Source organism: Pan paniscus, chromosome X (genome assembly GCF_029289425.2).
Source record: "Pan paniscus chromosome X, NHGRI_mPanPan1-v2.0_pri, whole genome shotgun sequence".
NCBI classification, from domain to species: domain Eukaryota; kingdom Metazoa; phylum Chordata; class Mammalia; order Primates; family Hominidae; genus Pan; species Pan paniscus.
Window position 1 is genome coordinate 78,666,138 of NC_073272.2, and position 22,818 is coordinate 78,688,955.

The 22,818-nt window shown below is 37.1% G+C and overlaps 1 protein-coding gene across 1 annotated transcript; it reads left to right on the forward strand.

Moving 5' to 3' along the window:
* The first annotated feature begins 18,443 nt into the window (after positions 1-18,443).
* GPR174 (G protein-coupled receptor 174) lies at positions 18,444-19,445 on the forward strand. Its single transcript, XM_003824418.4, has one exon. It carries the CDS (start codon positions 18,444-18,446, stop codon positions 19,443-19,445), a length of 1,002 nt encoding a protein of 333 aa, XP_003824466.1.
* The last annotated feature ends 3,373 nt before the right edge of the window (positions 19,446-22,818 follow it).

Sequence of the window (22,818 nt, forward strand, 5' to 3'; positions counted from 1 at the left end):
AATTATTTCCCACCACATTCTTTTGCTCTCTACACACTCGCCTCCTCTGTCTGTGCTCCCTATCCAAGAGGAAATAGAGGAAGAAACTTGGGACATCAGTTTCTGAACTCTCTTCTAAATTATGCTTTCAACAGGCACCAATCACAAGTTTGAAGTCATGTTCCTTTGGGGCTGACTAGAAGTATAAACCTGAAGAAGGTACTAAGCTCCCTCATTTTTCAGTTTCTCTATCTGTGAAAATGGTATAATTGAGGACATTTCTCTCTTAAGGGTATGGATCACCATGCAGATACTGAACAGGTACTTTGTATTTCTTTTACCAGAGCTCCTCTGTACAATTTGCAAAATACCTTGTGCTACTGGATTGAAATCACACTGGGAACATTGAGTTGTACTTGCCTTTCACCTGACAAATTTCCCTTTGCACATGTCAGCATTATGCCTGGTTAAGCTTGCAGATTGAAGTGCTTATGAGGAGCAAAATAGTTTTAAGGCTTGCAGCTGAATAAATGAGAAAGAGAGGCATAACTTTTATGGATCAGTGAATCGCTGTTTTCAGAAATGCTGTATGGAATAGTCCAACCACTTTAAGGTCTGTTGTATGTTTCTACTCTAAATATATGGCAGCTTTCTACAAAGCTTAGTATTTGACCTGCCCAATTTAGCAACTGATTTTACACATCTCTCTTTTTTTCTGTTGTGTCACTTCTGCTAGATTTTCCAGGGCAGGGGCTATGTCTCATTTCTTCTTATCTTCTGTGATATCTAGCATGATGATTTGATTTACAGCAAGGTATTGTTCATCTCATCACTCCATTCTTTTGTCCTAGCTTGATAGTTTAGCAAACTGGAGCAGCAGGAAATGGGCCAAAGAGTAAAAATAACATTCATCTTATTTTAGTCACTTTCTTCCAGTCTTGAATGCCAGCAGAAATGAATGAACTCAATGTAAAGAGAATATCTGTGTTTCTATATGGGGTAGAGTAGAGTTAGAGAGAGAGATGGGGAATGGACAGGAATAGGTTGTGGTTTCTTCTGCATACAGTTAAGAATATTGGTTTCTATACCATTGTAGAAAAAAACAAAGGGACGCTTGTTTCTGGTGATTTGTACACTGGTATTTGATGTAAAAAATTGACAGTCTTTAACAACATAAAGCTTACATTTAGATAGTCTGACCATATGAAGGAAAGAGAAATAGCTACACACATAGTATAGAATGTGTAGTAGGGAGGAAGTGTGATGTGAGGAAATGAACAAAGGCCTATTGAATTAAAACTTAGGTTCTAGTTCTGATTGTGCCATTAACTTGTTATATAACTCAGGATGAGTCTTATTTACTTTCTTTGGGCCTCAGTTACCTTGCTTGTAAAAAGCAGAGCATTCGTAGAGATTAATACAAAATTAGTGAAGGTTTAATCAAGATTAATAAAGTCTAATTTTTATTTAAAATGCTGAATCAGTTCTTCCAGAAAATGAGAAAATATTATAAGCCTCATTAATCATTATCTACATCACCATTGAACTTATCAATGGATACGACATGCTACCCAAGGTGCTCATTAAATATGCGCTGACTGAGCTTGTTGAATTACTCCATACATAGGCTGTTGAAAAGGCTCCAGTGTATGATATGAGGAATTCAAGCTGACTATAACCTCTCCCCTATTCTCCTTTCATGCTACTGTGATCCTTTTCGTCTAGATCTGCAATGGTACCCATGTTTTTACTTAAGAAAGGCTGCTAGGAAAATCCCTGGACACTCCCTGTGAATGTCCTGGATACTATCTTCTAGTTCTCTCTCATTAATGCATTAGCTTAAATCCACTTATCACATCGCAATAGTTTTAAGCATAAAAGTAGAAACACTCGCTATAAGGGATATTTTGATGGGGAGTAGTCCGTGAGAGGAACAAATCTGTGCCAACTAGAAAAGTCTGCTTAGGACTATGGGTCTTGGATTGGATATGGAGCCCAAGCAGTTAAAGTTGTGGCGTGAGGATTCAGTCAGGCCTGAAGGATAATGCACTGGGAAGGAAGAACACAGGGATTCTTTGTATATTCCCCAATATTTATCAAGAATTGGGCCTATCTGTCTACTCAAACTTTCTACTAAACTTAGACTGTAAGAGCACAAAGTAACCTCAGGGATAATCTAGTAGCTCCCTCATTCCGCAGATGAAATACCGAGGTCAAGAGATAGAAGGGACATTCCCAAGGTCACACCACTAATTAGTGATAAGGCCAAGACTAAAAGGTAGGTGTCATATGTCTCTGATTAGTGCTCTTTTCCATACACCCTGTTTCTCTCAGCTTAAATGACTTGTCTTGGGAGTTGAAAAAGCTTCCAAGTAAAGCAGAAGAGTTTTGAAGTATATGGCTATCCTGGAAAAAAAATAATGAAGTGACTCTCTAAAACAAAATCCATTCTTTGATATCTCACCTGACTCCTGTCCATAAAGTATAACAAATTAAATGATTAAAAATTAAACAGTGCCTAAGAATATTCACGATTTCAATAAAATCTGCTTCTAGCCAGCCACATTTGTCTAGTGTTTATGATTAATCTGTGACCCTGCTCAGTCACTAAACTCTGTCCCTGCAGACTGTTACTCTAGTTTGATCCCACATATCTGACACACTAAAGTGGTGCTGTTCTGATTCTGTTTTCACAAACAACAAACTACCAGCAAGGAATATAACTTTGTCACTTTGTAACTTACTGCCTAGGTTTTCTTTCCTAGTCCCCATGATAAGCTGCTTTGGATTCTTGGGCCTCTGGACCTGCCTTTTGGTTACTCATCTTCTACTTGGTCTGTTTCTCCCACTTTGTTACCCTCTCTCAAGGACAAAAAATAATTTAAAAATAACTTTACTGTGTGTTTAATCCTGATCACTATTTTTTCCTCATCAGGTCTTTTTAAAAGGATTTATTAAGGAGTTTTAATGTGTCTAGTACTCTATTTACTAGGTGCTCGAGGAAAGAAGAAAAGGATATGTAGTATTTATTGAGCACTTGTTATGTGCCAAGCCCTGACTTACTGGTTTTTACTTATGATATCTCATGTAATCTTAACAATGTTCCCCAGGAGTAGGCATTATTATTTTATTCATTTTACATGAGGAAGAAACAGAAAGAGAGAGAGAGAGAGAAACAAAACAACTGGTTCAAGATTACTCAACTGAAGCTGGCATTAGAACGCAAGTCTCTTTCAAAGGATTCCTTCAAAAGTTATCATTCTAAATAAAAATCATCGTGTTAAAAGGATTAGCTTGAAGCAAATTTGCATAGGTGGAAAATATTTCATTGGATGCCTTCCCTCTGTCTTTCCTGCCTTATCCTTCCCTTTGCAGAATCCTTTGCTAACCCTTATGATCTGGCATCTCAGGTAATCCTACTATGTTACCCACCTAAGGCTGTCCCCCTCTATGTTCCTTTAATTCATTCTACCAAGTAAAATGTATTCTTTGTATTTCATTTCTTCCACTTTCTAAAGGAAAATCTAGCTTAGCTGATTGATTACAGTTAATAGGCTAATATGTAACCCCTTCTTGTAGTATTTTCACTTTATCAGTAGATTCCTGGACACATAGTTTCTTAAAGGATTGAATCCATAATGGGACATTTCTGGCAAGGTGACAAGCTTGGGCAAGTGATCATTAGGTAAAGCAGAGCAGAGGAAGCTGGGGTATGGTTTTTAGTGTCCCTAAATCACCATACATAAGAAACTATCTACAAGCATTTTAAGGGTACATGTAAGGCAGCTTTGTGTAGAAATTAATTTGTCTCCTAGCATGAGCTGTGCTGACAACCACTGGCCAGCTGGATCTTCCTCCATATGTATTTAATAATCAATGAAACAGTTGTGGTCATGCCAACTATTTAGAAAAGATCACTAATTGAGAAAAAGACAACTTTTACCCTTCAACTGTATTGTGAGTTTAACAAGAGGCTGTGGGATTTTTCTAACATAGTTCACCATAGTTAAGGGCTCCTTGTGACCAGGGAGTGACACATGAACTTTTTCACCGACATTCCTACCTTCTCTCACTCTTTCCGAAAGCTGCCATGTCAAAAAGAGATGTCAGATGCTAAAGAGATTCTCACTCACTCTACTTCGCTACCACTAATGACTAAGTGTAACTCTCTATACTCTCCTTTTCCTGTGGTAATTGATTTTTGGGATCTCAGCATCCACTTGCTGAAATTTCCCAGCCCTCTCTGAGCATCTTCTCCATGCTGCACCTGACCATTGCTTTTCTATGTTTTTCAAGGCATGAATGAATTAATCGTGCCAGATTCTCCAACGCTTCCTCAGGAGACCCTATTGCTCTGATCAAGAAGTTCCATCAGCACAGAAGAAAACAGCAGGTAGTCAAATACAGTCTTGACTTCTATTTCGGCATCTTTCCTAAAAATAATATTGTTTTACCCCCTGGGCCCTGTACAGACAATTAGAGCATTTGCTACCCACCTGTTGCACATTTGCTGGTCTACTTGATAGATTACCAAGCAATAGCCTGGTTTTAGCAATCAAGATATACAATCTTACAGAACACGAAAAGCTGTAGTTTCTGGAGTATTTGATAAAATGTGGCATTCTTTTCAATAGTGCTCTGCTGAGTCTTTTTTGCCTGAGACAAAGAAAAAAAATCAGTCATACTGATCCTGTCTTTATTTACTATCTTGACATTTTGTTTACTGTGAATATTTCCATTCATTTCGATTTTAAAAATACTGCATTGAAATACTATTTCTCTTCATTACTGAGTTGTTTTTCAACCCCTTAAATTTTGTGTCCAAGGAAAGTGCCTCACTCATCTAACACTAGTCCTGGCGCTGAATTTTATGGGCTGTTTGACCTACTTTTTAGCTTCAAAAGGGGATTTGGGAAACTAGGGTATACAGCCTTTATTCCCATTTTGAAAGCAAGTCTATGCACAGATTAAATAAATGCTTTCAGTGTTAAACTTTTATGTAATATAATCTCATCCAGCACCCACCGGCCACTCTACATGCATACAATATTGTAATATGTGTGTATGTTGAGAAAGGTGATGCTGTTTGTGGAAAAGAAAAATTACAGTAGCCGTAGGTGAATCACTTGAATGCTTGGCAAATTTCTATTTATTGATTGGTAAGTATCAGGTTAGGGGCAGATTTGGAAGATGCAGATTCAGAGCAGCAAGTGTTTATTCTGTTTACTTTTTAGTTATTTGTCTGGATGCCTGTTTTTAGAAGAAGTGTGTTGCCCAAGCACAAGCCTTGATATCTACTCATTGTAAAGGAACATGTCTAGTGCTTGAGCCTAGTTTGAAAAATCATGAACAAAATGACTGTACAGTTCACCTAAACATGGGGGAAAAAAACACCTCAACCATTGTAGCATTATGTTATACTTCGGACCAGGAGGTCAGAGTTCTACCAGCTAATAAAACTCCTGTAGCGCACATATCCCCTTCATGTGTAACCCAAGTATTTAATATTAGTTTGATGCAAAAGTAATTGTGGTTTTTTCAGTTAATATAGGGAATGGCAAAAACCACAATTACTTTTGCACCAAACTAATATATGGGTTTATTGGGTATCTGGAAGCCAAATTAAAGCCACCCCATTTGTTTTCTTTTCTTTTTTTTTTGTTATATCTTTTAGGCCACCCCAGTCTTTCTTTCTAGTGAGACTTTCTCATAAAAGGGAAATGAACCTCTGTTCAAGACCACTTGAGCCCTTTCCCCTGATATAATCAGGATGAGTACAGTTGAAAGCTCAATGAGACAGGGATAAAAAATTAGGCACCTGTCTGAACCATATTTTTTGTAACATTCATATATTAGTGATTCATGTTAGGTAGGGTAGCCTACACAGACAGTGGCATATTTCTTTTTCTTTCTTTCTTTTTTTTTTTTTGAGATGGAGTCTTGCTCTGTCGCCAGGCTGGAGTGCAGTGACACAATCTCGGCTCACTGCAACCTCCACCTCCCGGGTTCAAACGATTCTCCTGCCTCAGCCTCCTGAGTAGCTAGGACTACAGGCATGTGCCACCACATCCGACTAATTTTTGTATTTTTAGTAAAGATGGGGTTTCACCATGTTGGCCAGGATGGTCTCGATATCTTGACCTCGTGATTCACCTGCCTCAGTCTGCCCAAGTGCTGGGATTACAGGTGTGAGCCACCGCACCCAGCCGACAGTGGCATATTTCTATTGTCAAAAGTTAATGAGTAAAAAAAAAAAAAACAGTTAAAAAGAATGAATAAGACCTACTATTTGATAGCACAGCAGGGTGACTATGGGCAATAACTTAATTGTACATTATAAAGTAATGTAAAGACTGCAACTAGATTGTTTGTAACTTGAAGGATAAATGCTCAAGGGAATGGAAACTCCATTCTCCATGATGTGCTTATTTCATACTGCATGCCTGTATCAAAATATCTCATGTATCCCACAAATATGTATGCTTACTATGTACCCAGAAAAATTTTAAAAGATTAAACATAGAAAAAAGTAATAATCTATTGGCTAAAATGAAGTACTATACCTCTGTTGGAGGTATTAACAGATGAGATTGCTGGTTCATCTTTGCAATCCTGTTATGATACAAAATTCAAATTAACTGGGGGAAATTCAAGTGCATTTTCATTTATAAATAGACATGAAAATTCCTAATCAAGGTATGATGTCTAGTTAGAGAGAGAGAGTAAAAGAGAGAGACCCAACCATTACTACTACCAAACAAAAAACAAAACAAAACAAAACAGCAAAACATTTATTCATAGATGTATAAAGATATTCATGAAAATTTATTAAATTATTTTTTCCTGGATACATTAGATAGCATTCAGCCCTTGGCCACAACGTTTGTGTATGCACACAGTTATCTTCCACTGCATAAAATGCTAATAATTAGTTTATTTTATATATTTATATAGTACTTACTATAGAGCTTTATAAATATTAACTCATTAAATATTCATAGAGGCAGGTACTATTATCATCTCACTTAAAAGAGGAGGCAACTGAGGCACAGAAATGTTTAAATAACCTGCCCAAAGCCTCACAGCTAAGAAGTGGCAGAGACAAGGTTTGAATCCAGTAAGACTGGCTCTAGAGTCCATGTTCTTTTTGCCTACTATAAATCATGCCTTATTATTTATCAAAAATTTGGATATTATGTAATATTATATACCCATACATATGAATAAATGCATATGGCATGGAGAACCAAGGCTATTTAAAACTCAGAAGTAAAGTGACAAATTATTAGAGCTAAAATTCCCTCTAAAAGTTATCTGGTTTAACATGCTTATTTTAGAGAAGAAATGGGCACCCAGAGAAATTAAGTGACTCTCTCAGGATCACACAGGCATTCAATTGCAGAGGTAGAACAAGAAGTCAAGACTTTTCACTCTCAGTCTATGACTAATTTAAGTAAAGAGCACAACTTATATTTTCAAATAAATGTCATCATTTTGAAAGTGACCTCACAAGGCTGTATGCTTATCTTAATGATGCTGTATTTCACCAAATATTCTCATACTCTTTGAAATTGTCTTTGGAATAGGTTTGAGCTGATCAAGAAAAATGAGTCTTTAAACAATGTCATCATATCATGCTTTTGAACAAAAAAAGGCCTTTTTTTTCTACTTGATCTCTAACTTCACTGTTCAGACTGGCTATGAATGGCTTTTGATTGTTTCCCAATAATTTATCTACCCTTAAAAATCAAAGATTTGTCACCCGTAAAATTATTCTAAAGAACATGATGCATGTTCTGAGTGTAATTCTAAAAGAGAATTCCAAAAATTGAAATACACATATAGACCTTCAAAGTGACAAGTTAGGACAGACAAACTCATTTGGATTCTTGCTTTTTAATAAATTTATTATTTAAATAAAATATTATCACTGTGGGGAATCCCATGTCCTAAAAGTTTCAACTCACTTATGAAATATAGAAAGTACTAAGTGTGTGTGGTGTGTAGGATGTGTTTCTTGGGTAACTTTTCTCAGATTTAGAGGTTCCAAATGAAGATTACTACTCATTGTCTCAGGCTAAAGAGATGTCATGAAGATGTATACCTTGGTGTGGTATATGGAATGTGATGATAGCATACCTACAGAGGTTTTCAGAGTTAAATAATTCAAGTAAATAGAGCAAGAAAATAGGCAAAGCACAAGTTAAATCAGAATAATATTACGGAGAAGGTCAGACAAACTCAGTAGAAGTCTAAATAGAAGGCAGTGAAGAGAGAAGGGAAGAATTAAAGAATACTTCAGAGTTGAAACATTGAGCTATTGGTGGTATCAGTGATGTTCCTAATGTTAGGAAGGGCAGGGCAATAGGAGTGTCTCAGTTTTAGATAAATTTCCATTTAAGATTGCTAGCTATTTGTTTTAACCTTCCTTGATCCCATCTGGAAAAGCTTGTCTAAATTACAGATGAATAGATAGTTAAGTAGGTAAGTAGACTAGAGGCCTATCACAGAACAAATGATGAAAGTACATAACCACTTGATGGTCATTTTAAAATAAAAATAACCAGAAATTGCATATTTGTAATTAAACTGTTACTGATATAATTGCTGAAACAAACAATTGGCTTTCCAAACTGTCAGAGTTATGTTTCTAATCTCTTTGCACCTGACAAATACTTAGGTTGGTAGGTACACCGAAGGGGCATCTGAACTCAAGCTATTTGCCATGGTGTAGAGGTAAACATCATTACCCTAACACTTGCTTAAATTTTACAAAGAAAACAGGCAAAAAATACATTGAACTTGATTTAAATCAATCTCAAGAATTGGCTAGTTGCTTAGTTTTCACTCTAATGAAATAAAATCGTAAAAAAAATTGCAAATAACATTTATTAACAATTCTTTTATTTATGGTCATAAGTTATGGTTTAGAAATACTTTCTCTGTTTAGATTTTCACACCATACATTTAAGGGAAGGAAGTTAGAAATAAATAAATAGCAAGCCAATGCTTAACTTACATATAAAGTCACCCTAGCCCAAATTAATTCCATAGGGCCACTGATGTTCAGGAGTCTAGCCTTACTCTCTGAGTAAATAATGATGTAGGGGGTAAACAATTAGCCCATGGCACAAATAAAAGGGAACAAACCAGCAGGTAAATTTAATTTAAAAATATTACTTTTTCTCAACTGCAGTTTTGGAGGCCAGTGTCTGTTCAACATATTTTTGGGTACTTGCCAAGTCCTTTAGCTATGGTGGGCAGGGACTTGTCATTTCCTGCCATATGAAGGCAGCAGGCTATGATAGGGAAAATAAAAATAGCACTACATTGCCACAAAGAAGTGTGGTCTACTCCATTCTGGTGCGTGTGTGTGGAGAGGAGGTGATGCTTTTTCTTCAACTGACTTGCTTTCGTTTTTACTTTCTTTGATTGTAATCCAATGTGGCTGCATAAATGTATTTCCACAAGAGTTGAGATTTTTAAATGAGGCAATGACTGTGTTTTGAGTTGTGTACTCTGCCTTAGCTCATGGATTGCAGATAAAGATGGTAATTTTCTAGTTGGATGATTTTTTTAAAGGTTAAATGGACATGAAGCTAGAGGGGTCATTGTTGCTGCAAAGGGGGTGGTTTATTTTGCTTGTTATTAAAGTTATTTCAGTTTGCTTCACAAACACTTAAGTGAACACATTGTGATTATTTGGGGGAAACCATGCAGGAAATCCTAATCAGTTCAATGGGCAGTGTTCAAAGCACTTATTTTTATCCATTGGCAGGTGACCAGTAAGGAAGAGCAAATTTCCCGGCAGATAGGCTTGAGGGGAGAGGAGATACAAGGGTGTAAAGAAAAAAAATCTGAATGCATTTATCAGTTTAAAAAAAAAGGTTTTAAAAAAAGTGTCTTTGAAAGTTTCAAATGTAAATGTTTTTCAGTGGCCAATATCAAATAAGTAAAACAATAGCTAAAAATTACTAAATATTCCTTTAGATTTTATAACTTGAATGGCCTTTAAATGCTCTACTGCAAAGATGATACAGAAATGGACAATTTAAAATAATGATTCTGTAAACATGCAAGGACAGATGTAGTATCTGTTTAGCAGGTGTTTCTTAAAGATCTACTAATGGACATTTAGTAAAAGTCTATTCTAATTGTTGCGAGGAATGCATAAATTAATAGGACAGTGTCCCTACTCTCAAAGAGATTAGAATCTAGTGGTTGTGTAGACAACTATCTATACCATCAAAGAGGTTGAACCATATCAGGCTATGGCACAGGTACATGCAACATGCTATGGGAATTTAAAGGAAGAAGGGCCAATTCCAATGTAAATGATTCAAGGAAGATTTATGGGAAGAAATTAGATAATCAAAATTCTCCTATTAGGAATTTTCCCACCCATCAAGGTGAGAAAGAGTTGCTGGGAAGCTGGAAAATAAGGATGTTCAAGTTAAAGTCAGACAGAGACATCGAGGTACATGCTGTGTGCTAGAACAGTCTGGCATGGTGGAAGCCTAGGGCACTTGAAAGGGTGCAATAATAAATCAGGCTAGAAGGCAGAACAAGGCTTAGAATATTAGGTTTTTTAGGCCATTGCAGTGTGGACACTTGAAAGATTTTACACAACTTAACAAGATAATTCAACCTTTATCTGATAAAGGCAACTGCAGAAATATGTCAGTCTAAAATAAGAAAGTCTTTCTATTTAACGTATTAAAAAGGCAATAGGGCGATTGTCAAAATTTTATAAAAAGAGAAAATATGAATTTGTTTTTGCCTTCTGAAATACTGCTGAGTGTTACTGATATTATGCTGAAAAGGTCCAGAAAGTTTACTTTTGCCAGCAGGATATTTACTAGTCTATTAATTTTAGGTAGGAGACAACACTATGTCCTTTGAGTTAACCCAGAATGGAAGTCCATAGTCTTTCTGCAAGAACATCTGGAAAGATCGGGAAGAAGGGATTTTTCTCAGTTTCCTAGATGATTTGTAACTCAAACTGTAGACTACAAGAAAAGAAGGGATAATATATTTCTGTTTTTAAAGCCAAAAAACAAAAGCAGACATTGACCTGCTAGTCCCCCTTCATTAGATCCCAATATCAAATTGTGTTACTTTTTATCCTATGAAATAAGGAGTCACCAAAAATGAGCCAAATATTGCAAATAATGTAAATTACTGAAAATTTATTTAGTAACAAAATATTATGCAGTGAACACAAATATGTAACATTCCATTCAAATATTGTCCATGCATTAAGCTCTAGGGCCTCACATGATCTCAGGCAAGACTTGGGATGAAGTCCGCTGTCCTTTAGGGCACTTTATACATCTTGTACAGGAGAGCAAAATGTGTGGCTCTTTGTGAATCTAGTACCTAAAAGATTATTGTGGGAAGAACAGAGGGAGCCATATGAAATGGCCCTATATGAATGGTTTTCACCACTTTCTTCCAATCAATATATATGATGCCATCTGAGAAAAATGTGACAACAGTACTGATGAGGACCTACATTATTATTTGATGTTCGATATTTCATACTTGGGGCATCCTTATTATAGACTTAGAGTAGAGTGAGCTCCAAATGAATATGTCATTACCTGGGTACTTGGATCATGGGTACAATAGATGTGCCACAAGCCTTTAAGGTTAATCTAGGAATCTCTCCCCGCCCCCACCACACCCCTATGCCTTCCTTTGGAGATAGTTCCAAGGTACCACCTACTATTCTAACATTTTACAATTATAGCTCTGTTCTCAAATGTAGTAGCTTACAAAAGAAAAAGACCATGTAGGAGATGCATTAGAAATTATGTGTCACTTTCTGCTTCCACCAAAACCAGGTGGCTTGTGCCAGACACAGAGTTGTCATCACTGGTGGAAGATTACTTAAAGAGTCCAGCCATCTTTATTTTTAATGACACTCCAGTGTCACTAACCGGAAGGATATTTCTGAGAGCCACAGTTGCCAAAATGCTTGGTTTGTTTCTACTAATCAGGAGGGTTATGCTACTGGAAGGAGAAATATAGGCCCACAATACTGGTTCTTTGCATGTCGTTACTGCTCAGTGACCATGGAGGCTTATTTTCTGAATTGAGGGATAAAATAAATTCTTCCAAAGTCTTGCCTAATTGATGATATCCACTGTAAAGGCATAGGAAAAATGGTAGAAAATTGAGAAATAACGAACCAGAATCCTGTTTAGTAGGAGTAGCAGAGGAAACATGCTACGAAGATCCAGAAAATTAATACAAGTCTAGCAAAAGATAAAACTGTGCCACTAGGGGAGGCTTATTTTCAATCATCTGGAATAATAGTGGTCAATGTTTTGCACCTCCCACCCATACCTCCCTCAAAACTTAATCTAAGGACAGAGTCTAGTGTCTGTCATTTAAAATGCAAGAATGAGACACCTGTATTTTAAATTAATTGTGTAGTTATTGAGACATAAAATGTTTCATGGGCATTTTTTGTGTAATTACTGAAAGCTCCATGTGCGCTTTTTAGAGTAATTACTGAGAGGCCAACAATTCGTTTTTGTCACTTGTATTTTAATATTTAAATTTTTAAATTTTAAATCATTTTCATTAGGATTCTTTCTCAAAGTTTCTGAAAACCCTAATGTCTGCTCAGAGGCTTCCGTATTTTTGTTGTTGTTGCTATTTAAAATGAAATGCTGTAGATTTTGGACAATGTATTGTGAAGAAAGTGGCTCCCAAATATAAGTAAAGCACGGGTAAACGTGGAGGAATACAACGAAGCACTAAGACAAAAAAAAAAAAAAAAGCTGATATAGTAACTGAGCTTAAAGGCCAAGGATGCAAAAGCTTTTGGATCTACTGGGATGTATTGTATATGCTCCAGAAATTCTCAGTTTGTGTGAAGTACTGACATTTCCAGGGAAAGCTTGCCAAGTTTAAGTTCCTGGGCCCCATCTTTAAAGGTGTGAATCTGGCATTTGCAGCCTAAACTCTATAGGACAAAAGGCTTATCCTCAAGAAAAAAGGAAATTGGGCCCAAACCAAGTGGGAAAGAATATTTACCTTCCTTCTTCTTAAAATAAGGATTTTCGGTCCCTTAAAATCACACCATATAGGGTAGCCACCTATACCAACAATTCCGGCCAGAACCTGGAGTGAGGCCTTGATAACTGGTTTTATTTTCCATTCCATGCTTGGTCTTTCTACCAGACCCCATAAGGTTGGTTTACTCCTCCCTTTTCACAGGCTATTAATCGTGTGGAGTCGTGGATAGGGCACACTCTCTAGGAGAAAACTGCAAGAGGACTGCAAAAAAGTGAAAGGGGCCAGAAGGGTCTGATTATCTTGGACCTTAGTTTATTTTATGTAAGCTTGGAAGCCCATAACTTTCCTTTAAAAAATCCTATTTCTTGTCCAAATGTTCATGTTTTCTCTGAGACACAAGGTGAACATTCAGAAAAGCTGGAGGAAAATCCCCACAGCCCTGTCAGCACCGAGAACAGGAAACATACAGCTTTCCCACTGTAACATACTAACTTGTGATCTTCTCATCACTTCTACTAAGTGGAAATATTTGAAATTTAATGTGTAAAATGGAACTTTGTAAAATTGTGACTTGTCTCTTAGGAGTTGGAGTACACACACCTAGAGTGCTAAAAACAGAAGACACTGATAGCCAGCCAGATATTTGGCTACATGTAATCCTAAACTGTCTGCTCAGTGTTTTATAGTATCCATCAAAAGTGATTTAATATTTTCACTAGTCTTTTAACCATGTATAGATAAACAAGGTGTGCAAACCACTATGAATCACAAGTTAAACAGTAGTCAACAAAATGGAGCTGTATAAAATTGTTTGCAAAAGACCATAGTATATATAAACTTAAAGGGATCTTTTTTTTTTCTTTTTCTTTTTTTTTTTTTTGAGACGCGTCTCACTCTGTCGCCAGGCTGGAGTGCAGTGGCTCGATCTCGGCTCATTGAAATCTCTGCCTCCCGGGTTCAAGCGATTCTCCTGCCTCAGTGTCCCAAGTAGCTGGGATTACAGGCGTGTGCCACCACACCCAGCTAATTTTTGTATTTTTAGTAGAGATGGGGTTTCACTATGTTGTCCAGGATGGTCTCAATCCTGACCCCGTGATCTGCCAGACTCGGCCTCCTAAAGTGCTGGGATTACAGGTGTGAGCCACTGCGCCCGGCCTAAAGGGTTCTTCTTACTACACTAGGCTCTGGTTTAGATCTAAACTTACACCTAAGCTTAGTTGAATCTAACTGAGTTTCGTCTACATGCAAAGTAACTGTGCACTTTGGAGGTGGAAGATTATAATGGTCATGAAAACACTGTCTTTGCTGGCAAGCTGCTCACAATTTTCTGGAATGAATAAGAAAGGGACATATTTCTGACACAAATAAACTGCTTTGGGAGTTCACAGGTAGGTATAATCACAACTAGGCAAGAGATCACAAAAACCTCATGAAGAAGGCAGCATTTTAAGATAGTGGCCTTGGAGGACAGGCAGGATTTCAACAAGTAAAGATGGGATAGAACAATTTAAGCAGAGAGAAAGTCAAAAACACAGGCAATGAAGATAGGAAAACACAGTGAATTCCTGCAAAAACTTCAGTTTGGTTATGTAGCTTAACAAAATAATTGAATTGGTTTTGGTATTGCTCTTTATCACTCAGTGAAGATTCTCAGATTTTAAGGCTCTCCAATTTGGTTATCTGTGATGCTTGTTAAAATGTAGATCCTTTGGCTCCACTCTTTGACAAATAAGATTCAGTTGTCCATCTGGGAATACACATTTTTAATAAGCACTCCAATTAGCCCTGGCGCCAAATTTTGAGAAACCCTGCCTAAGTAAAAGGAGAAGAATAAAAATAGACCCTGAGAGGTAAAAGCAGTGTAAGAATACGCAGCCTAACTTTTTTTTTTTTTTTCCAATGGGTGGTAGGGGCAGGGAAGCGAATAGTAGCTAAAGGTCTTGTTAATTTCAGTACAGGTTGAATAGCCCGTGAGGTCCTCAATACTAATTGGTTTGCCCTATTCTCCAGAATATGGAATGATCACAAATTAAGAAATCTGAGAAAAGGCAATATGACTGGTGATGTGAGACTGAGTGACAACCTTCCTGCTGTCTCCAAGTAATTAAAAGAGCACTTCTCAGAGCAGAGACACAGAATGCAGTCTGATTAAGAGGAAATTGCTTTCAGATCTCAGTAGAGAAATTTAGACTTAGCTAAGTAAAATAACTTCCTGGCAAAAAGGCAATGTTCACAATAACTGCATTGTCTGTCTGCACATATGTGTTTCCTGTCTTCATGAAATTGACCTTTGAGGGAACTCATAGAAGATGTTGAAGCTAAGATAAATTGGGAGCCTGGTTCAAAGTGACATCCAGGAGCGCCTCTCTTTAAAATTTATTTATTTAAAAAAAGTGATAGAATACTCAGTAGGGCAAAACTGGTGAATTTCCTAGGGGAACTAACCAGGCAAATACTTTTCAAAGCATTTTATTACTTTGAAGATTTTCAAAAGTAAAAATGAAGCCCTGAGATTTGCCTGTGTGCTGATCAGAATTAGGAAGAAATTGTTCTTTTCTCTTCTGTCCAGAACTTGGGATTGCTCATGTGTCATAATGGTACAATTGCCTTTGATATACGTGCACACAGCTGTTCAGTTTAACAACATTTGCAGTCACTTGCAGCACACTAGGTCTGCTTTTTCTGGGCTTAATAAAGTGTGCACCTAACCAGAACTGTAATATGAAGTTGAATTTTGAGCAAGTGGTTGCTTATTACCTGTGATGGGATGGTTTCTGGACAGGGCTTCACACCCCAGATAGCATCTCTACTTGCAATTAGTGTCTCAAAGACCACCATTAGAAATTAGGCAATTTAAGCTGGGCACAATCCCAACACTTTGGGATGCTGAGACAGGAGCATCTTTTAAACCCAGGAGGTGGAGAGCAATTTGGGCAACAAAGCAAGACCCCAATCTCTACAAATTTTTTTTTTTTTTTGATTAGCTGTCACAGTAGTATGCACCTGTTGTCCCAGCTACTTGGGAGGCTGAGGTGAGAGGATCGCTTGAGCCCAAGAGTTCCAGGCTGCAGTGAGTTAGGATCGTGTAACTGCACTCCAACCCAGGAGATAAGACAGAGCTGTCTTGTCTCTTAAGACTGTCTCTTAAGAACAACACCAAAAAAAGGAATTAAGTAATTTGATAATCTGGTATTTTTAATCATTCATTTTATTTAGTTAAAACCCAGGTGCACATTTTGAAGGGAGAAAGTTTTAAGGTGCTATCAACTACCATCTTCATAGATAATGAAGCTTGCATATAGTAGGTCTCAGCAAAATGATACAAAAAGCCATTTCTAATATTCCTTTGAATGAGACTTCACCTGGACAAGCAACCAGAGACCTAATATTGCTGGAAAATACTTTTGAAACATAAGTACAACTAAGTAAAGCTTCAGATTTGGATGAACATATACATATTCATAAATAAAAAACAATAACTTCCCATAAGAACTCCATATGAAATAGTTTCTCACTTACATATGGCTGAAAAATTAGCATGCTGAATTCAGGCAATCAATTCCCTTTCTCTCTACTTTTTTCCTCGTACCAAGAAAGTAAGTACAATTGAGGAAGTACAGTATACTGAAGAAAAAAAAAATCTGCCCAAGGAGCTTGGCATTTCCTTCCAATAAGGGTCTCACTTAAAATTGGAGTCTGTTTCAGTCCCTGTTAAAATATGGATTTTTTCTTGTGAAAGGACAATCTCAAAGAAAAGTGGTATTATTTACAGTTGTGCTTCACTGTTTTTTATAACACTATCTTTCTATGTCTTCCTTACCTGAGAAATCTCGGGTATTTAATCTCTTCAATCCAAAGGCATATTATGAATCACTCATCAAGCCTTTTAAGTAAAGTGAGCATCATATCTTTGAATAAAACGTGCTGTTTCACTTACCATGAAATTGAAGTAAAATAATAATAATTTGTTCAGGGGCTCAATGACACACACTTCAAACCACATGGATTTGATCATTCAAAGCAGGATGTTTCATAATTCCCATTTCATTTTTGTTCTTCCCACACATATCTTTAAAGTTAGTTAAGTCCTCCTAGATTTCAGCAGCCTTGAGGCAACTATCCAGGCCCCTAAGCTAAAATTTACTTACCTCAGAATAAAGGTCATAAACCCAGCTGAGTCAACTTTCTATGGATTTTGATTCTCTGCTCTGGTGGTACATCTGTTGTCTCAGGTAATTAAGAGGTGACTAAATGACTCCTGTAAATGGGATTATTTAAAGAGAAGCTGGTTGTCCACTTATTTTTAGACATATAGGAATGATTTGGATCAAATGATGGTTCAAGGACAAATGCTGGGCTGGCTATTTCAAAACCAAATGGAGAGCTTTGAAAAGATACAAATTGCATACTGTACCCCATCAGTACTCAATCAGAATCTCTGGAGGAAACACCCAGAAGCTTGTATTTTAATTTTTAACCTTCCCCAGATGATTCAGACATCAGTAATGTTAGTAAAGCAGTAGTCCAAATCATAGCTTCTCAAATGTTAATACGCAGAAGAATCATCTGAGTTCATTGTTAAAACGCAGATCTTGATGCATCAGGTCCAGGGTGACGCCTGAGATTTTGAATTTGTAACAAGCTCCCAAGCGTCATTCGTTCATGAATTTTGAGTAACAAGGGGCTAGATTACTTCTCATGTTCTTTCAAGCTATGTTTTTCTGTGATTGTAAAGTGCCTTGTAGAAACTGCAGCATAAACCCTTCCCTTACTTAAGAATTTTTTCATTCAAACTAGAATATTTTTCTGAACACAGGCTTTTTTTTTTTTTTTCAAAGCTGGGCCAGGAAATAATTGACTTATTTTCTTTTGCTTGCAGCTCTGCCTTTGTTTCCTACTTTTTAGCTTTTGACATATAGCTGAAAAAGTCCCAGAAAGCTGATCTTTCCAAGTTAATCATCCCTGAAGAGTGGCGGACTCATTGTGCACTAAAGCAATCCTTTCTTCTATGTGAGCCAAAAAAAGAAAAACGGCCTGCCAGACACCTGTAAAGAGAAGGCTATCATCATATAGGAATTTGAGGAACTGCTATATGGTACATTCCTTTTCCAAATGGGAGAGAATAAGCTCTCATGATGTCCCAGAGGGCCTTAAAATAAACAAGAGGGGAAATTGTAACAGCTTGTCATCTGTGCTTGTACGCTAGACTTCCATGTAGTTACTCTAGACAAATCTAAATCAAAAATGCAGATCATTCTTTGAAAAATCCCCAAATCATACGTAGAGACTCAGACAGATGTGGTAAAAAGAGGAAGGTTATTTTATACTTCGTATCTCCAACCCACTGGCAATCAATCTTTTGGAAGGAACAGCAGTTGATTGTGAATTTAGTTTTGAACCACCATTAGGCAAAGATAGTTTCTCTAGAGAGAATCATGCCTGCTAATTACACGTGTACCGGGCCAGACGGAGACAATACAGATTTTCGATACTTTATTTATGCAGTGACATACACTGTCATTCTTGTGCCAGGTCTCATAGGGAATATATTAGCCCTGTGGGTATTCTATGGTTATATGAAAGAAACAAAACGAGCTGTGATATTTATGATAAACTTAGCCATTGCTGACTTACTACAAGTTCTTTCCTTGCCACTGAGGATCTTCTACTACTTGAATCATGACTGGCCATTTGGGCCTGGTCTCTGCATGTTCTGTTTCTACCTGAAGTATGTCAACATGTATGCAAGCATCTACTTCTTGGTCTGCATCAGTGTGCGACGATTTTGGTTTCTCATGTACCCCTTTCGCTTCCATGACTGCAAACAGAAATATGACCTGTACATCAGCATTGCTGGCTGGCTGATCATCTGCCTTGCCTGTGTACTCTTTCCACTCCTCAGAACCAGTGATGATACCCCTGGCAATAGGACCAAATGCTTTGTGGATCTTCCTACCAGGAATGTCAACCTGGCCCAGTCCGTTGTTATGATGACCATTGGCGAGTTGATTGGGTTTGTAACTCCGCTTCTGATTGTCCTATATTGTACCTGGAAGACGGTTTTATCACTGCAAGATAAATATCCCATGGCCCAAGATCTTGGAGAGAAACAGAAAGCCTTGAAGATGATTCTAACCTGTGCAGGGGTATTCCTAATTTGCTTTGCACCTTATCATTTCAGTTTTCCTTTAGATTTCCTGGTGAAGTCCAATGAAATTAAAAGCTGCCTAGCCAGAAGGGTGATTCTAATATTTCATTCTGTGGCATTGTGTCTTGCTAGTCTGAATTCATGTCTTGACCCAGTCATATACTACTTTTCCACTAATGAGTTCCGAAGACGGCTTTCAAGACAAGATTTGCATGACAGCATCCAACTCCATGCAAAATCCTTTGTGAGTAACCACACAGCTTCCACCATGACACCTGAATTATGCTAAAACAAAAAACCAAACTGAATGTGACCTGAAATGCAAGTACATCAGAACATATCTGCAATACCCAAGCCACAGGGAAGAACTTGCAAAACAACACAGCTTTTCAGTTCTGCTCTATCTTACTGCTATGGGGAATTCACTTCTTCAAAGCAGGACCTATTTGGAGCATTACGATCCACGATTATTGATGTTGACATGTCCATGTAGTAATTTTTCATCAAGTCTGTAAATCTTAAAATATCAAATTTCTGTGACATCCTATAAACATATGCACTCAACTGTAGTCAGTACTTTTACCTGTGAACCTCAGGCACAAAAAGATTATTAGCTTGGAGTCACCATAAACATTCAGTTTTGTTGCAACAGATACTGAGTCTTTACATTCAGAGGAAATGTAAGTGTCTTTTTATATTAGTAATCACAGTTTACATGCCATTTTCATATGTTTGGTTATATTTTAGTGGGATAGATGATATATTACCCTGTGTAAAGAAAATGTAAACATAAGATCATTTTTATCTCTCAAGTGTGATTACTCTTCAGAGTTTGAAGACTAAAATAGCTATTTTCTTCATTTTTGTGTCAACATGAAACATCATTTGTCACACCTGTTCACAGAATGAAAATCTGAACTCAGGCCTCTGGCATATTTAAACTAAGAACAATATACATATTTACATACGATAACCCTCTGTGACTGGAAAAGATGCCGTGTTGCATCTACCTAGGACAGGTAGTTTGTCAAAGTCCATACAAGGTGACTCAATTGGGCTCTAGGCCTAGGAGAAAGCAGAAAGGTGACAATCACAATTCTGCTCTCTTACACTTTTTCTAAAGAACACTTCTGGAGATGTATGGACCCGCCTAGTAGAGGAAGTTTTTATCATGTTTCTAGAGATACATTGAGGTAATGGTGACAGGTTCCTGCACTTTCTGAGCCTATGGAAGAAGTAGTGCACTAATGAATCATTAAACCTAGGCCAGAGTGAAAAGATGAAGCAAAGTTGGGTAATCTTTTTAAAATTCTCATCACATTGTATTTCTTACTCTAATACAAGGACACTTACTTAGCTTAGACTGCCAAGTTACTTACACAAGCCAGAGTAAGTCTCTCTGCCCCATCATTGCATACATATTACAGTCAGTCACATGGACCCTAGAATCCACATTGATTTTTTTTGGTCTAGCTTTGCCCCAGACATACCATTCTAAAGCCTACAAAGCCTAGCTCTTAGCAGCTGGGGAAGGCAATTATTTCACCTCTTGAAAAATGCATAGAAGATTAATTTGGTCAGCCTTTGACAACCAATGGCCAATGACTTGCCTACTACCTGTTTGGTACTATTGTGTGGGAAACAGACCCAGGATATTAGTCGTAATTAAACCTTAGGTTGTAAGTATTAGAATATTTTGAAACATGTTTTAGCAAAAAGCTCTAACTTTAAGAAAGTTCTACTTAAAATCTGTGTGCTATATAATGAAGATACCTTCTATGTCTCACAGAAGGAATGTAGAACCCAATCAAAGGCTTTATCATATTTAGAGGAAAGGGGTTGTTTTAGGCATACAGTTATGATACTAATACATTAGGGGAAAACTGGTGACATCAAAATGAATTCTAATATCTAGACTGATGGAAAGTTTTCTAAAGTTTTCTTTGGACAAGTGTTGATTTCACACATATGTTGTTATTAAGATAATACCCTATTAGAAAACTGACTTTGTGCTGCTAGCAAGTGTATCTATGTGTCTCCTAACTAATCATTGTAAGGTATATGTTTTGATGTGTTAAATAAGTTTTCAATAAGTGTTAAACTGTATTTTAAATAGGGCATCTATAACTGTGTCTTGTCTCTTTGCTTTAAAGTGTCTTTTGTTTGACTATAATTTAGTGTTGCAATAGGAATGCAAGTAATAATTTTGTGGAATTGTGAAATAACTGTGGGTACTTTTAATGTGAGAGTCTTATCTATAGTATTTGTGCTTAGTATTTTCTAGATTAGCATGAAGTACACTTCCTAAGGTCACTTTGGAAGATGATTGATTTGATTTAATTAACATATTGATTTCACTTTGACTATATTTTTCTTAAAGAGGAAGGGAAATATTTTCAGGAGATGTTTGACCTTCTTAGATGAATGGTTGAGGGTAGGGCCCATTTGTTAGGCAGCCCATTTACATAATTCCAAAAAAGGACCAGTATTCAATGTTATGCTGCTTAGCTGAGGACACCCTTTTTCCCCAGGCCTGCCAATCTACGTTTGTATTCAGTGCTCTGATTTACTTTATTCACCCCTTATCCCATCAATATGTTTTGTCTTCTGCTTGATTCCCTTGCTCTCCCAGGAAGCAACCTGATCAATTCATTCACACCATGGTGCTAATAGCTAATGTTAGGTTCATATTAATTTACCCAGGAATATCTGAATTCCAGGCTTTAGGACTAGGCATTAAACCAAAGTGGTGACTTTCAATGGAGGGCTAATACATACTGAAGCAGACAGACTGGAGGGAAAGATATTTTGGATAAAGTGGGTCCCACAGCACTGCCTTTCATATTGCATACAGTAAGCAAACACCTACTTTGGTTACCATAATGGGAATGCTGACTTTTAAGAAATTAAGAAATGTATCCATGAACATGGCTATCAGTTTCTCAGATGTCTGCTCACCTTCTTTTCATTTTGCCTCTCTCCTTTCCTACGTTGGGCCTGATTTTCAGGGGAAAGTCTAAACTAGTAGCTTACTAATTTAGGAGTACTGGTGCAGCTACGATCCAGACAGCAGCCTGTTCTCTGAGCTTCTCCATTCCATGGCTTATCCAGACTTCTCATTTATCACTCTCTGGGTTCTATGAAATTGTGGTGCAAAGAGTAAACACCCTCAACCATAGTAATGTACACTTCAAGATAAATAATTCCACATTTCCTAAAGTTGTTGAATTTTGATTCAAAAATGCATAAGTATTCCAATAAGAAAAACTTTGAATATGTAGTGATTTCTATGTAAAAATATTGTTATTATTATTATATTCAAATGGTTTATATGTTTTCATTGTCATTCAGTTAAGCAGCCAATTCTATTAGCTGGTAATTCCACAAAGAGAAGCCATCTGCCCCAGGAGCAACAGACCAAGCTGCCTTGGTCTGAGAGGGTGCATCTGTGGAACTCTTGCGCAACTTACATTTTATGTCACCTTTTGATTTTACTCCCAAGATACTGTGAAAATGTTGCACTTGGAATTTATTTATGGCTATAACTTATAATATTCATTTTAATAATAAAGATTGTCTTTGTAATTACATAGAAATTTTCTGCCTCCAGAAGTCAATGTGTACTTAGTCACTTCTTTCAACACACTGATAGACTTGATGAT

Bases quoted from the DNA above. Each gene is read 5' to 3' on its own strand.
- GPR174 (XM_003824418.4), top strand. From the start codon at position 18,444: ATGCCTGCTAATTACACGTGTACCGGGCCAGACGGAGACAATACAGAT.